At 23.4% G+C, this 18,224-nt stretch overlaps 3 protein-coding genes across 3 annotated transcripts; 1 reads left to right on the top strand and 2 right to left on the bottom strand.

Annotated features, from left to right (window-relative positions):
- Window positions 1-1,277: 1,277 nt before the first annotated feature.
- LOC128965056 (chitin synthase chs-2-like) lies at window positions 1,278-3,681 on the top strand. The gene is made up of 5 exons (XM_054311712.1): window positions 1,278-1,623; window positions 1,833-2,240; window positions 2,304-2,342; window positions 2,432-3,391; window positions 3,509-3,681. The coding sequence occupies exons 1-5, from the start codon at window positions 1,278-1,280 to the stop codon at window positions 3,679-3,681; spliced, it is 1,926 nt and encodes a 641-aa protein (XP_054167687.1).
- Window positions 3,682-4,221: 540 nt separating this feature from the next.
- Window positions 4,222-4,952, bottom strand: LOC128965046 (bursicon-like). Its single transcript, XM_054311701.1, has 3 exons — window positions 4,779-4,952; window positions 4,591-4,707; window positions 4,222-4,353 (listed from the first exon to the last, which is right to left on the bottom strand). Exons 1-3 carry the CDS (start codon window positions 4,950-4,952, stop codon window positions 4,222-4,224), a joined length of 423 nt encoding a protein of 140 aa, XP_054167676.1.
- Window positions 4,953-5,869: 917 nt separating this feature from the next.
- LOC128965034 (uncharacterized) lies at window positions 5,870-7,772 on the bottom strand. Its single transcript, XM_054311692.1, has 3 exons — window positions 7,481-7,772; window positions 6,128-6,408; window positions 5,870-6,019 (listed from the first exon to the last, which is right to left on the bottom strand). Exons 1-3 carry the CDS (start codon window positions 7,770-7,772, stop codon window positions 5,870-5,872), a joined length of 723 nt encoding a protein of 240 aa, XP_054167667.1.
- Between the last annotated feature and the right edge of the window lie 10,452 nt (window positions 7,773-18,224).

The raw sequence follows: 18,224 nt of genomic DNA, 5'->3' as shown, positions 1-18,224 counted from the left end.
AATTAAGTATTGAAAGCAATGTTTGGTTATTTTCTCTATTTTTGATACTCATATCATCGGATGTGATAACTATAATAAAAAGACTGCTATTATGGAGATTCAGAAAATACAGGTTTCCTGAATTGTTTACTGATTTTTTTCTGGTAATTATTATTTACATAAAATATTTTAATTTAAAATTAAAATACTAATTTTCAAAGGTTTTAATTATGGATACATTGGTCTCAATTGGCTCAACATTACTAGTTTTAGTTGTCTATACATCAATCAATGCAATTGAAATCGGATTAATTCAATGGTCTTTCTATTTATTTCCAGCACTTATTAATGCAATGAATTGTTTTAGTGGACAACTTGTCAATAAAAGCACAAAATCAACAATAAGACGACTCAAATATACAACTATTGTATCTTTATTTATACAACTAATTATAATTATAATTTGGACTTATGTTGTATATGTGAATAATAATCAAAAATTATATTTATGGTTAATACCGATTGCAGTATATTTAATATCATTAAATTCATGGCCATATCATGTTCACAATGGCTCACAATTTAGGTTTATATCAATGTTAGCTAAAGCCAGAGATAATCTTCATAAAAGAGGTCATCAATTTTGTCAAATTATTATCTCTTTGTGGAAAATAGTCCTCACATTTGCTATTATGTCATTTAACAGTCATATGAAATGGTATTTTAATTTTAGTCATTTATTTGAATCAAATTATTTATATAAAAACAGTTTCAATAAAACAAGTGAACAATTATTACAAAAAAGTCAAATATTATCTATTGTTCCCTTCAATGTTATAGTCATTTATATAATTTGTGGTCTAATAAGTAATCACTTAAGTCGTCAATTGGTCTCAAGAGTGCCATCAAAGCAAATGTTTACTAACTTTATTGTATTAATATTTGGACCAATTATTACATTAATTGCTTTATTGGTGTTATATTTGAAATACAGAACCAATTGTAATCGCATTTCTCAAATATCTTATTTAGCATTTATTAACTTATATTATATCGATAAGCATTATAATAATGATTTATCACTAATTATATTGATTACATTGTCTTCAATAATATTTTTATCGTTTGTTATAACCGTTTACAACACAGAAGTTATATCCAAAATTTTGGATAAAACTGAATGCTTTAATAAAATATTATGTGATGGYATCCTTCATATACCATCAATTAATTTTGGTTATATAGATCTTAAACAAAATATATATGAACGCAAATATCATGTATTTTTGTGTCCAACCATGTGGCACGAAGAACATCATGAGATGCAATCCCTCATCAGTTCACTATTCAACTTATATGGTCAGCACCGGGCACTGGGACTCTATAATCTTATATTTCAAACACATATTTTTATTGACGACGCTTTTGATGAGACATTTGATTTAAATGGAAACAAAATATTTACTATAAATTCATATGTTATGAACTTAATAGATGTTAGCAAACAAGTGAATCGTGAGATGGGATACAAGAGTATCAGTTTGACTCAAATGGACACTCCTTATGGCAGACAAATCCATATGCATTTAGACCACAACTACAAACTGGTCGTTCACTTAAAGAACCGTAATTTTGTTCGTAAAGGTATTTAATTAGTTTTCAAAGCAAATTAAAGCTATTTATAATTGATTGACCGGTGCTTATCAATGATTTTATTTTACTTAACTTAAAGTATTAACTATTATTTTTCCTGTATTTTTACAATTAATCAATTCTTTTTGATTCATAATTTTTATTAACTCAATTCAATAGATAATTAAATCGATTTTTAATTTATATTTTTACAAATATAGGCAAACGTTGGAGTCAAGTAATGTATATGAATTTGGTTAAGACTTATGTAAAGATTAATCAATTGAATGAATCGGATGTAATAATGATAGCTCTGGATGGCGACACATCATATCCTCCAAAATCAATCTTTAATATTATAGACACCGCTATCAATAATACAGATATCGGTGCCATATCTGGTAAACTGATCCCAATTAGTAATCAAAGACTAAATTGGTTAGTAATGTACCAAAAGTTTGAATATGCAATGTCTTATTGGTTTCAAAAGACAGTTGAAAATGTTTGGGGCAGTATATTGTGTAGTCCCGGTTGCTTTACATTATACCGGGCACAGGCTATTTTTGATGTCATGTCCGAGTACTCCACACAATCAAACGATGCATTTACACAAATATTATATGGACAGGGTTTGAGTATACATAGATTTTTTGTTATCAATTGATTTTTATTTTATTTAATTTATTCAATAGGAGAGGATCGTTGGTTGACAACATTGTTAATGAAGCAAGGTATATATATATATATACATATATATATATATTCATTACTAATAAAATATTTTTTAATTAACATTGATTTATAAATATATGTGAATTAGGTTGGATTATAGATTATTGTTCACAAGCAGTTGCCTATACATACTGTCCGATCACATTGAATGAGTATATAAAACAAAGACTCCGATGGATAGCATCGACAATGATTAACAATTTGCAACTCATGTTCATCAGCAAAGAAGTGACAAAATATAGCCGAAGTGTGTCATGGATTTATATAGCCTATCACTCATGCATTTTCTTAATTTCAATTATAACTCCTTTATATATTTTACTGATAATTACCAAATTTTTTAACACAGCCTTTCCATTCTCTCAATGGATTTTATTTTCCATTAATTTATCTATATTTGTAATCTACTGTTTGATATGTATTTTTGCCAGAAATGATATCCAAATATTAGTTATGAAAACTTTAGGAATAATATATGGGTTGACTATGATTGCAGTATTTATAATCACAATGTATCAGTCTATAGTCAGTGATAATGTATTGACTCTCACTTTTGTTATCTTTGTCTCTGTTTGTGTTGTCTATACTTTGGCTGTTCTTTTACATCCCGGAGACCTACATATGTCAGCAACATTGCTACCGGCGCTTATATATTACGCGTGCGGACCACTCATGTTCATGCTTTTGCCCATCTATTCATTAATTAATATGAATGTGGTTTCGTGGGGCACAAGAGAGAAAGTCAACGGATCAGATGCCAACACATCTACTAATGACACTTTGTCTGACTTACAAAACAGTTGCACTCAACATGTTTTTACTGAGTGTCACATGACTACTACCGAAGCAGATCTGTGGGAAAGTCTAATCATCGTTGATAACAGTGTCCTAAATCCCAATCAAGATAATAGTCAATCAACTGAAGACATGAAAAAATATCGCCAAAAATTAATGACAAAACAACGTAACAAATATGCATCAGTTATATTGACATTTAATTTTGTATTTTTTTCGACACTTTTTTTGGTTGAATATTTGGTCGACAAAAGTATGATAACTATTATCTTACCATTTAGTGATTATAAATTGATTGTCGGGCCAACCGGTCTAATCATTTATATTATATTATTATTTTTCTTTGTATTTTCATTTATATCGCTAATAGTCCACAGATATAGAGTTTTGTGGAATTATATCAGTGATAAACCAACTATTCTTTCAAATACAGATTCACAGTTAACCAGCAGTTCACTATCCAATGGTATTATTATACTAAATAAATTGACAACAATTAACCAAGATCATACTGATAATTATGTAATCATCACAAAATGTTGAATAATTTTTTGTACAATACATTAATTTAATAATAATTAGTAAATTGGTGTATTTGTATTAACAACTATATTATACACATTTAAAAATCTTTTTATAAGTTTTATATTAAGTTATTTAAATTTATTAATTCTAATAAAGACACATTTTAAAATTACAAACTTATACTTAAATTTATATAAATTTAAAATAATATTAATAAATTATACTGTACACATTTATAAATTGTTTTACTGTAAATATTAGTGTATTAAACTATTTTAATTTATATTTATTGAATCTAATAAATACTTTAGGGAAATTAATAGATGAATATTATTTCTTATAATTAAATAGTATTAACATTTTACAAACACAATACTGTATACATTTTACTGTTTTTTTAATTATAATTTTACAGTTTTTTGTAATTCTATTGATAGATACATTATTTATTAATTAAAAATAAAAGTTAAATTAAATAAAGTTATACTATTTTTTGTTTTTTATTTAATAAAGATATTATTATTATTATTTTAAATATAAATATTTACTAATTAAATATTAAACACTAGATATGTCATCAAAATTATCGAGTTTTGGCGTTAGATTCATGATTTCTTGCGGTTGAACCACTTTCTCGTCAATCCCAGTGCACGGACGGCACATACATTCAACAGGTGCTCGGGTTTGGATCTAAAGTATTTAAATTCAWGTTTAATAAAATCAAATATTCAAATATATATTTCTGTACTGAAATTATATTATTTTAGTTTAAATAAAATTATAGAGAACTGAATTAATCTAAAATAATGATAAAATTATTTGAATAAATTTAATATTACAAAATAATGAATATAAAATATTTTAATTTAATTTGCAATAACATAGTATTAGCTGTTTTTGATTAATATAAATATAAAAATTGCATACTTTACGAAACTTTGGTGTTTGTTTTGGACAAAATATAGAAATAGTTGCCTCTCGTTCACCCATTTCTTGACAGCACATACATGAGCGCTCCACCTGCCAGAACTTGGAACCGGATACCTATGAATATAATATTTGTTGCAGATTTTAAAACAATAAAAAAAAGACATTTGAAAATTAAAATACAATACCTGTACATATGATGAACAGGTGCCATAGCAGGCAAATGATGGTATGGGCTTAGGGATACAACCGGCGTGTTTAAGGACGTGTATTACTGGTCTTAAATGACACTCTTCTTTACTACCCTCACATAATCGGTAGACTAAAAACGCCAACAAAATTAACGCAAATTTTGAACACATTGTTTATATAAATAATAATTCAAACTTTTCTGTTTGAATGGTCAATGATTTTCAAATGAAATCAACAGAAATATCAGATCAAATGAATCTGTTTGTGTGAAACAATGTTTTACTATTACTTTTTGTCAGACAAACAATCAGTTGATCTTGATTTTGAAAAATGCGATTTCAATACAATTTTGTGACAATTTTTTTGATGCCAAATGATTTCCATTATTATTGTTAGATTAATATTTTATTATATGTTAAGTATGTTTTTCAGTTAACCAGTGGGTGATTCAATGGCTATCATACTGTGAATTACTATTAAATAATTGGCTAAACAATAAATAGCAATTAATTTAATAGTTATGCCAATTATTGACATGAATTGGCTATCAGTTAGTCAAGTATATAAATATCATTATTATTAAAAGTTTTCACATAAAGATTCATTAGTAAAATTGACTTTTATGTCATTGAATTTTTTGTAGTGTTTTATTATTTTAACTAAAAAATTTAATCTAAAAAATAATTATTAATATTAAATGTTTAAACTTTTGTCGTTTAAATTAAATTATATTACATTAGATATCTACAATTTAGTATAACATTATAACTATTTCACAAATTAGTTTATATTTTATTTGTATTTAAATTTATTTAACATAAAACTTAATCAAATTGATTTTAAAGAAATTTCATATTTTATTTATAAATAAAATAATTATAGATACAAAAATAGGTATTAATACAATGAATCATTGAAATTGACAATTAGTTACAATTAATTATTTAAAATTAATAAATAGTAATATATAATACAATATTACTTTTAATAAAATTATGGAAAACTATACTAATAGTTATTATTATTGTTCAAAATTACTGATAAACAAACAAATTATTTTATTATAAAAAGTGATTTATTTAGACATTTATTGACCACATTTATGACAACTACAATCTTCGGGTTCCGTCATTGACACCGTCATAGTATCGGACAACTTGTTTCCGTCCAAATCAAAACAATCAGTCAAATAAACTTCTTTTGGTTTCATATTAGACTCACGACAACAGAGACACTCCTTTAATATTTAAATATTTTTAAAACAAAGATTTAAATTAATTTTGTAATTAAATTTTTGGCTAAACAAGCAAATTTGTTAAAAAGTAAGAATGCATATAATGAATACCTTTAATACCTTGAGGAAACCGGTAGCTGTAGTTATGCTGGGCTTTAATTGTGAGAAACAGGTGCCCTCACACTTGTTGACAATGATTGATCCCTCGCAGACACGGATGACATTTCCCAACTGATCGTGTTCTTCTTTTGTCACTTTTATACGAGACGGCAATGTCTCACAACTGYTCTTTACTTTCGGTCCCAAATCGTCCACTAAGTTCTTGTTGTCGATGATGTCCTGATCTGGTGGCGGATCATCAATAATGGATGCATTGATTAAATTATATTCAACTAAATATAATAAAACTAATGATAATAACAATTGTTTGGCCATTTAGTCTATAAATTAAATATTGAAACTAAAGTAAAAGCAAATATTCAGATTAAGTTGTCTGAAATTTACATTTAATATTTTATTTTAGTTTTTAGATGCTTTTGAATCAAAGGCTTAAAAAGTCAAACATTTTTGTGGCTTTAAATGTTAGACATCACCGCTGAAGCGCAGGTCAGCTAACAATAGCAATCAATAAATCAATTCTCAATTGATATTATTGTTTGCTTTAATTTATTTTGTTTTTTATCAAAAGTTATTATACTTTGATTCCCATTGTTTTTATACTACAGAATATCACAGTGGGTGTAAAAATAAGTACCAAAATTCATGTATATTTAGAAAATTATTTTGCTAAAAGTATCATTTATTTTAACTTACATTATGATCTAACTATTATATGATCAGATAATTTTATATAAATACAATAAATAGATTTTTGTATAAGTTTAAAAAAAATAAATTAAAGAAACACAGAAAGTGATGAAAATATAATTTAAAGACTAATGTAAAAAAATTTAATAAAATAAGTCATTATAAATATATAATAAAATATAAATGTAAAATTTTGTACATTAAAACTGTTTATAACATATTACATTAATAGATATGATTAAGTCTTAAAAATGACAAATTTATACATAAAAAACATTTAAGTAAATTCATATAAAAGTTGATAATTAAATTTATAATAAATATTCTATAATAAGCAATCAATAATTATAATTTTTATTATAGAATAATACACTTAAATTATAGTAAAATTGTTTTAATTAAATTACTATTAATCACTGATTTGATTTAATGAATAAACAACACTCATATGATTTTATAAAAATAAAACATTTATACTAATTATAAATATGTCATTATTTCAAAACAAATTAATAAATAAAAAATGACTTAATTTTTAAGAATATTAAAATCTAGTCCTCGAAGTGTCTAATTTAGGATATATTTTAGGATAATTGCGGTTATCTTGTAGTGATTGTTGATAAGTTGGTGGCGGTTGGAAAGGTTGTGCTATTTTACAGAGAGTGGCTCGAGGTATGAATACGCCCTCAACCGGTGGGGCCGTCGGTTCTGTGACTCCGATGCCATACGAGTGCTGATTAATAGATTGATTTGTATTAAGATGTCCTAACATGAAGTTTTCATTGTCGATGCCATTAAATTCTTGGTGTATAACCATCGGCTCAGTTGGTGACCGATGATAGCATCGACGATATAAGCAAAATATTAAACTAAATATTAGTGCAAAACCAACAACTATTATGAGACACAACACTGTGACCGATATATCCCATTCATCCGATATAATCATATTTATTGATTACAAATTTAACAATTAATTCAAATCATTAACAACTAAATTATTGTCTCTGATTCATGTAATACAACAAATATAACATAAGTGTGAAAACAATAATTGTATGTCAGCTATGATTGTTCACATAATATTAATTGCTAGAAAATGTTGATATTTTATTAGTAAAATAAAAAAATTGATAAACTATAATAATAATGATAAAGCTAATAAAAAAGGTGCAATTGTTTTCAATGACATCAAAATTAATGTGCTTTTTATTATGACAGTTACAATTAATATACATGTATGTTAAAATATATAATAAGCTTAATCATTTTTATGCATTTATAGACTAGATATTGAATATCCTTATTGTTTTAAAATTTTAAATATAAAACAATTGAAAATATTTTTACATTTTTACACTATAATAACATAAATGTTTTTTAAAGTATTTATTGATATTTTATTTTCATTTAGTAACTTTATGTTTATTTGATATGTGTATTCATTGATTTAAATAATGTCAAAACTAAATTATGATTATTAAAAATTAATTACTATTAATTTGATGCTTTTATAACATATCTATTGTCAAAAAAAATATATTATACAAGTACTATATTGTAGTATAAACACGTTATATATATTAAATATTAGATAAATATTTTACAATTTGTGAATTGTTTATATTTATTAATCATTAATTTGATTATATTCTACATTTGCATTAAATAGCAATTATATTCATTAAAATTAATTATATTATATTTATATTGATGTCTATAATGATTAAACAATTGAGTCATAATGCAAACATAATTAACATTTAATTTGAACGATAATTATATTAAATGATATATTAAACAATTTTAAACAATTGAATATTTTATTATTTGTAGAAAATAAATATAATTGTAAAATAAAATATCCACTTAACTTCATAAATAAATTTTTATGCACAGCTGACTAACAATATAAAGCCGATAAATATTAGATAAAATCATAAACCATATTATTATAATTAGATTGTATAGATAAATAAATTTATTAAAAATAATATTTATTTACTTTTTTTTGCTTAATTTTACTTTCTATCTATTAATTAATTTTATTTATAGATGACTTTTAATATTTTTATTTTCTATTTAAAAATTCAATGATATGATTTTTCATGGCCAATAATTATTTGAAAATAATATCAAATACAATCTATACATTTCATTACATTTAACACATTAGTTTGATAATCATTGTAGTTATTACTGTATATTATTATCCATTATAACATCAATGACCGCACTTAACAATCAAATACCTCCCGCATTAGTTGCCAACTCATACTGTGTTATATACTTGAAACTAATGTCTGAATTACATGTTTTTATTGTCTATAAATATCATTTAATGGTCAGTTTGGGTAAAATTTTTCACTTATAGTGCACAGAATTTTATCAATTTTATTTTTTTTACTAAAGTTTGATTTATGTGTAAATTTTTTATTTAATCAAAAAAAACATAATACTAAAATTAATAAAAGTTATATTTTATTTATTTTATTTATATTTTATTAAAAAATATTATATTTTATTTTTCATTTGAGTAAAATAGATGGCATTGTATTTTTTAATTTATACGATTTTATTTTAAAACATTTTTAGTTTCTAATTATTGCCTAATTATGACAGTATTTAGCAAACACTAACTTTAATTAGTATTTTTTTTTAATTATTTATTTAATATTTTCTAAAAAAATATTTTGACATAAATGATTATATAAGATGACTAAATAAAATTGTTTAAAAATATATAAATTTTCTTTATATTGTATATATATATAATGTAAAATTTATTATCAAAATATTTAATCTACTGTATATTTTAAGTATATATATATATATATAGACAGAATAAATATTTGCAAAACTTATTTACTTGTTATTGACATTATTTAAATAATTTTCAAATTATAGTGTAAATAAATAAATGTCAAAAATTACCAAAAATTTGTTGTGACGTCAAAATTAGTGTCAAATTTTGGGGGATTCCTGTTTTAAATAATAAATGTTTGACCAAAACTTGATTTTTAATGATAATACTGCTATAAACCGGAACATAATCAATGCCCCGAATGGATAGTAATTAACAATTATCAATAAATATAATGTTTTAACATATATTTATTTATTGACTGAATAATTATTTAATGTCATATATTCAACAATCAATTGAAATTGATTGTCAAAATACTGTATTAAAATTACGACATAATTTGAATATTATTTTAATGTTGACGATAATTAATACGTCCAAAAAATGGGTGTCAAATGGGTCTTATTATGAATTTGATTTCCTTAATTTAAAATTATTTTTATTTTGTTTATTATAATTCAAAATTAAATGTTTTAATCAATTAGGTTAGATCTCATTGATCATAGTTATTCAATTAAACTATATTAACTTTTTAATATACAATCAAGGTTACAATGATTTAAATTTTGGATTATAGTCTTATTAAAAACTAATTATTTTTAAAAAAATAAACAAGATTGTATAACTTATTTTTATAAAACTAATATTAGGATTTTTATATTATTGTAAAATTTTCAATTATAATTCTTAAAGTTTCATAAAATATAATATCAATTATAGGTGTATAAAATATCTTTTGTTAAATAAAATAATATTATATTACTTTTATTTAAATTACAAATAATTTTTATTTAAGGTTTACCTCAAACTACAACTTCAATGATAAAAATTAGTGTTTAAAAATGTCTTGTCATATAAATTGAGGTTTTATTAATATTATTTAGATTATAATAAAAGTTATTAACTATTTTTAATTGTCTGCAATATTCATAATATTTAGAAACTAAAACATTTATAATATTATGTTAATAAATAAAACTTTAATAAATTATTTAATTCATATATTTATTAATTTTTATAAAAATAATGCTTATAAAAATAAAACAAATACGTATTTAATGGGAGCAATGATATTATGAATTTAAAATACTTTAATAATAATAAAAATATAATTTGATACCAATACCAATATTATAAATAATTTGATTTATTAATAATTACGTAATAAAATTCATTTTTATAACAAAAAAAACAATTTTTAAATATTTTTAACAAAAAACAATGTTATTTGATATATATATTATAATTACTATTTAAATAAAAAAAATGAAATTAAAACTAAATAAAATTCTGTTAAAACAATATTATTGTAAATGAATATAATTTTATTAAATTATTAAATTTTCTTTTTTTCTTTTTGCAATTAAAAATATACTTTAAGAAATATAATCTGTATTATTCAATAGTCTATATTTTTTTAAACTTATTCTATAAATAATAATAATATATAATAACTATTTTTTTAAATTATTAAAATACTATAATGACATTAAAATTAATTCGTTTATTTAATTGATGTCCTTTTCTGCTTTTCCATTGTAGGCCTGTCCTCTAACCATATCTTAAACTATTCTTCTCTTATTGTAATTTATCCAATCATTTAGTCAATGGATGTATCAATTCATTGTCGAAAAACCTATCATTGAATAAGTTATGACTAAGATATTAATTTTGATGTCATTTAATGATATATTCAGTATATCACAGAATAAATGGTGTCAAATAAAAAAAAAGTCAACAATAAAATATAAAATTTAATCAACTTTTTAAAAAATCTATTCAATATTAAGGCAATTAATGAATCAAACAATAAGGAGATCCAACAAAACTTTGTTGTCATTGTCTTTAAAATTCAATGCATATAATCAATGCCTTATTTTTCTGATATTATTAATAATTACAACATTAAATTATAAATAAATACATAAAACATGTTATTTAGCTAAATTATTAATGAACTATATTTATATAAACAAGTTTTTAATTTTATATTTTAAGATAAAAAGAGATTTAATTTTTAGAATTAAAATAATTTAATTAAACTGTAATTTTCAGTAATTTTCAGTAATTTTAATTTACATTTACTGTCATTGAGATATAAAAATTGTAATTTAAATAAGAGTTTGATTCATTGTTTTTTATATAGAAAAACAAAGTTAATTTTATTATAAAAATAACATAATTTTTAAAAAAACACACAAACATACATGGAAATCATAATATTTGAACTGTTATTTTAATAAAAAAAACGTTTTTATTAAAAAACAAAGTTTTTTTTAAATAAAAACAAATTAATGATAAGAGACCGGAATGTTTATAATGATAGCAAATGTAATGATAGTAAAAATTGTAAAAAAGTAGTAAATATTCATTAATGACTATTTAGAAAGTGTGCATAACTTAGAAAAAATGATGCCTTGAATGTTGAACAATGAAATTTTTTTGATGTATTTAAAATAATATCTAATATAAAATGACAAATTCATTACGAGATAGTGAAAACTATAACTTTTTATAGGTCAGACATTTACAATATACAGTACTAATACTGTAATTGTTAATTAAAAACTTATTTAATGTACAGTATTATTACCAATACATTCTCGAGTCTATTGAATGTTATGTTATACTATAGATAACTGTACTGTTTTTGCCACTACTGTAGTGTATTTAACTTTACACTATAAATGAAAATTTTTATTTCAAATAATTATTTAATTTTTACCAACATTAGTGTCTGCTTTGTAATAATTAACTAATTGACTAAAATAATTATTAAATATTTATATTTACAAAGTGTTTTTTAATATTTAATATTTTTAATAATAATTATATCAGTTATATATTGATATATAAACATAAGTATTATTACTTATAGTAATAATATTTAAAATAATTTTTCATCTAAAAAAGTTTTCCTTAATTTAATAATAGTAATAATRATAATAATGATAAAATTAAAATAGTGAAACTATTATATTAATGTCATTTATACAAAATTCAATGTTATTGTTAACTATTGAAAAAACTTCAAACAAATTATATAAAAAATACAAAATATATAAATAACTGTAAACTGATTGTTGATATTTGTGTAAAAAATTTTGTTGTTGTAAAATACAAAACTAAATTGTGATTTCAAAAGCTGTTCTAATAATAATAATATTGAAAAAAAACTATAACAACAACTAATACAACAATGCAATCGCTATCGGTATCCAATCTACTGATGTTTGAATTAGAAGACAATTGTATGGATTATAGTAATGACAGTCTGTTTAATGGTAGTCATCATATTACTAGTGACACAATAGGTAAAGATAACTATCACCACAATCGCAATTATAACGGAAAGTCATATAATAATTATAATAATACTAATACTAAAAATAAAAACTTTTATTATAATATTAACGGTTTTGATAATTATAATAATAATACAAATAATAATAATAATAATAGCAATACTCGTAATCACAATCGCTATAATAATAATCATCAAAACTATAATACAAATAATAATAATAATAATCGTAACCAAAATCGGTTTAAATTGATACTAAATTTTTGTAACTTTTACGGCAAAAACAAGTATAATCTTCGCCGACATGACTCTGGGTTTGTTAGCAACAGAAGCACCGGTAGTCCAGAACCGAGTGCTAAAACAGTATTTTCAATTGACAACAACAACTATGTTACCTTTGAGCACAACCCTAATGTTATGGCCAAACACGGACATCGACCGCAAACAGGAACTCAAAATCTCTATTACTACCAGAGCTGTCAATCGTTGTACGACAGGTCGACCGTTGACTCGTCTGATGTTTTCGGACTCAGTATCCAACGTGTATTGTCGGCTACACTGCCTGTGCTCAGCACCGATAGGCCATCAATTCATAAGTCAACTAATAATAATATCAATGGTAGTCATCTGTCGTTGCCAGTTGTCAGCAGCAGTAGTCCGGAGAAGCTGACAGCTGAAACAAATTTTTTTACCACCAGTTCCCACAATCCCTCCGCAGTTCATACCAATCATCAGCAGATTTGCTATGCGAACCGTTCATGGGATCAGATCCATACACTGGCTGACCAGGCTCTCAACCAATGGCTATCGTATCGTAAAACCATTGGCGGAACCGCTGGTGGTGGCTATCGTAATACGGTTTTGTCGGGCGCCGGCGGCACAGGTCTAAAAAGTTTCGCCTATTTCGAGCCCAATCTGGAAGTCAAGTATAGTCTACTGTTGAACCAAAACCTGTTGATGCAACCAATCAGACGGCACACCAGCGAAGTCAACCTCCGGAAGCTTGTAGTCGACTCCCGGGAACTGTACGCCGATGACCAACAACTTTTGGACTTAGAGTGGACGCCACGGGAGTGGTCGACAGCAGCGGCGGCAACGGATGAGAGACAAAAACAGGACAGGGATACGAAAAATATGATATCGGAGCTCATCTACAAGTTGTTTATGAATATACACGAGTTTCGGGTAACAGATGATAATATTGAACATGTAGCCGACCAGATATGCTCCGTTGATGGCTATCTGATGTCGCAGATAAAGACCGGCGATGTGGCCAACTATTTGTTTGGTCGTCAATGTTGCGGCAGTACACTAAGCTCCCTGAGCTCAGTCATACAATTTAGTCAGACACTATCCAGTTTGATTGTCGACTGTATCGACGGCAAAGTGGCAGCCTATCAACGTATCGCCTATATTATTGCCTTTATTAAAGTTAGTCCTAATTAACTAATTAAGTTAATTAATTAATTATTAACTATTTTTAACCTAATATAATATATTATATATTATAGTTGTCAATGAGTTTGTATCGTAAGTCCAATTTTCAGTCATTACATACACTGGTGGCTACCATACAGTCTCGTAAAATCTATCGGATGGCCACTGAATGGCAACAAATTAGACAAAACTATAGACACTATTACGAGTAATAATAATATTATTCATATATTTATTAATCAATTAATTAATTAATTAACTAATATTAACTAAAAATTATTACTTTTTTCTCTCTATTTAGCGAATTCATAAAACTATCGGTAATTGTCAGATCAAGTGAAACATCCCTAATGTATACCATACCTAAAGGCATACCGGCCCTGAAAAACCTGTTGCTTACCCAACGAGTCAATTGCCTGTCGAAATGGGATCGACTGGAATGGCCGGCCAAATGGACACAACAACCAGGTATCATAACATGGCTGGAACGGGAACTCCAGCAGTCATTGTTGTTGTCTAGAGCACGGCTTGCAGGGAACGGTATGTCAAGTGGATGTCATCCACTGTATATTTCTGAAGATGAGATCCGGGATGGCGGCAATAGTGGTGATGATAGTTATCACAACCAATCGCTACCATCTAAACAGTTGATATGTTTGATACCCGTTAGTAAAATGCCGGAAAACTGGTTAAACCGGTCACTAAGGAATACACCGGTAGACTATAAGCACCGTTTGCTGGAGTTTTTAGACGAAAGTTTACGAAATGAGCTAAAGTTTGACAACAAAATTATTATTAATACTAATAATAATTATTTATGATTTAATGTTTTTTTCTTATAAATTATTATTTTATATATGAAAATAAGAAAATTATTATACAGTATATGGCTATCATAATAGTAATTATCGCAAAATATATATTTTTTAATATAATAGAAATTTTTATTTTTAATAATCAATTATAATTAAATATTTATAACTTTATTATGTTATACTATCAATAGTTTAACGTTTATTATATTAATAACTATTGTTTTTTCTTTATGCACTATAATTTGCATTGAATTTTTTTTATTAAAAAATATGTTTATTATATTTTTGATAAAATATCACCAAATATAACGGATTCATATAATTAATTAATTAACTAATAATAAGGATCAATACATAATTACCTTTAAAAAAATCACAATTAAAAATTATTATTAACCAGTTGAGAATGCTAGAAAGCATTTCCAGACGAATACATTATCTAAATTAAATATTAAATTTATTCATACAAAATATTATATGATTCATTATAACCAAATTAACTCAATTTTAGTCATATATGGTATTAAATCACTCAATATGACAAAATAAACTCAACTTTATTCATGTAAGGTATCAAATTGTAACTTAAAAAATTATTTAAATCTAAATTTTTTTATGTTCTCTAAGAAATAAAAAATTATGCGAATCCTTATATCTTTTTTGTATTTTGGCCGCCATTTTCTCTAAGTTCTTAAAGAGATATAAAAATTTTAATGACAATCCATTAATACCTTATTTTTTATGCTTAATCCAAAACTAAAGTCAAAATTTAAAAATTCCAAAAAAAAATTTAACAAACGGGAGGACAGAAGGAAATATAGAAATCAGAAATACCAGTCCTTCAGAAGTTAGTGATAAAAATAGATTTTTCGATACTTTTACTAAAATGTAGTTAAAAACTACAGTATATATTATAACAATAATAAATGGATATTATTAATCAATTGAAAAAATGTGTTTTTATTTAATAATTTATACTATTTTATTGTTTCTATATTTTTATTATATGTAACTTTTATTTATTTGATTAATTTAATAAAATTAAAAAAAAAGTTTTATTATTTTTTCACTAAATAGCTGTAACAATGTGTAACTATTACTATATTTAAATTAATGTTAATTTTTTAATTATATTAGTTTACATTAATTAGTTTTTTTATAAATATTGATAATAATAAAAAAAATATTGAAGGCTTAAGTAATATTTATAATTGTCAGTTATAATTAGTTTTAAATATATAAAGAAAATTTAATCAATAAATCAGATATTTGTGAAAAAATATATGTGAATGAAATTATAAATTATAAAAAATAAGAATTAAACTAAAATAACAAGTTGAGAATGCTAGAAAACATTTCCATACGAACTCCTTATCCAAAGTAAATATTAAATTATAATTTACTTTTAAAGATCACATGACTACGTAATACAATAAAATCAACTTTAGTCATGTAAGGTATCAAATGATTCAGTTAACAAAATGAATTAATTCATAAAAAATACAAAAAAATGCAAATAATACTGACATCAAAGTGAATGGAAATTACAATAAACAATTTTTAAAAATTAGCAAAATTAAGCTAGATAAATTGCAATAATTTTTTATGAATAAAATAATTTTAAATCACATAAAAATTAAATTGCATTATTTTTTTGAATTAAAAAATATAGTTATCAAGACATAATTTTTTTGTTATATTGTTATCATTATAATTGAGTGTATATACTGTAAAATATTTTTCAAGAATAGTATTTTTTTAAAATCTATTTAATATAAAAATTTATATAATGAAACTTTAATTTTTTTAGTACAATAATAATTTATATATATTTTATAAATTAATAATAATAAACTGTAAACAATAAGTAGTTTTTTGTTGTTGATATATTTTGTCATTACTAATAAATTAAATATTATTTTTATGTTTAATTTTTCTAATAAAATAACAAATAAGTAAATACAATTGCAATTTACGCGACATGATTACTACATTTTACGATAATATATTTACGTCAAAATATAATATATTTTTATTATACAGTATATACAAAATATAAACATAAACACCAAAGTTTAAATTGATAATAATTAGCTATAAAAATAGCTATACATTGATAAAATTGATTAAAACAAACTAATAATATTAAATGTATAAAATATTTATTCGTGATTTTAATTATTTTTTTTTATCAATTCATATGATGATAGTTTAGTTTGATGACAAATATTTGTTTATAAAAATTTATAATTTATCTTAAATAATGTATACAGTAGTATACACTGTATATACAGTATAGAGAAGTATATCTCATGAGAATTAGACTTAGATCAGTAAAAATGCATAATTTTAATTTACAGAATATAAATGTATTAAATATATATTAAAATTAAATTACATTACATTATAAGTTAAATTAAAAGTAATATTATTGAAGTAAGATAAAAACTGTTTTGAATTTATCAGTTAAATTGATTGAATTAAAATTAGTCAAATTGATTTAAATCAATTTAATTTGAAATTTAAAAGATATCAATAAAGAAATCTTTATAACCGGGGATTGAAAAGTATATCACAGAAAACAAACATTACTACTAAAACATCAAAGATATCAATGAATAAATCAAGTTATTTATTTAAAAAATTAAATATGACTACAAAAATACATTAATTTTCCAAACTAATCGTTAAATTTTCCAATATAAAGTGTGACAATTTTAGATAAATATAAATTTTAGATTTACTATTATGACTAATTAAAAATCTAACAATGTTTATAATTTTTTAAAGCATTGACACATAAATAGAAATTTTCACAAAAAATATTATATACATTTATAATTACCTTAAAACTAATGCAATTAACAATAAAAAAAAATAAAGTTATGAATATATTTGTTTATTAAAATTGATCAATAAATTGAAATATAATTATAATAAACGATTCTATTTTTGATAATTATAGTAATTATTGATTAG

The sequence above is a fragment of the Oppia nitens genome, unplaced genomic scaffold, assembly GCF_028296485.1.
Source record: "Oppia nitens isolate AA-2021 unplaced genomic scaffold, nextdenovo-longstitch-racon4-pilon3 scaffold10_pilon_pilon_pilon, whole genome shotgun sequence".
NCBI lineage: Eukaryota > Metazoa > Arthropoda > Arachnida > Sarcoptiformes > Oppiidae > Oppia > Oppia nitens.
The sequence above is the reverse complement of the archived record's forward strand: the minus strand, read 5'-3'. Positions and strand labels throughout refer to the sequence as shown.

Coding starts and splice junctions, on each gene's coding strand:
- LOC128965056 (XM_054311712.1), top strand. CDS start 1,278: ATGTGGCACGAAGAACATCATGAGATGCAATCCCTCATCAGTTCACTA. Junction 2,241..2,303: donor ACAAATATTATATGGACAGG/GTTTGAGTATAC, acceptor TTTATTCAATAG/GAGAGGATCGTTGGTTGACA. Junction 2,343..2,431: donor AACATTGTTAATGAAGCAAG/GTATATATATAT, acceptor TATGTGAATTAG/GTTGGATTATAGATTATTGT.
- LOC128965046 (XM_054311701.1), bottom strand. CDS start 4,952: ATGTGTTCAAAATTTGCGTTAATTTTGTTGGCGTTTTTAGTCTACCGA. Junction 4,708..4,778: donor CCTGTTCATCATATGTACAG/GTATTGTATTTT, acceptor TTATATTCATAG/GTATCCGGTTCCAAGTTCTG. Junction 4,354..4,590: donor AAACACCAAAGTTTCGTAAA/GTATGCAATTTT, acceptor TAAATACTTTAG/ATCCAAACCCGAGCACCTGT.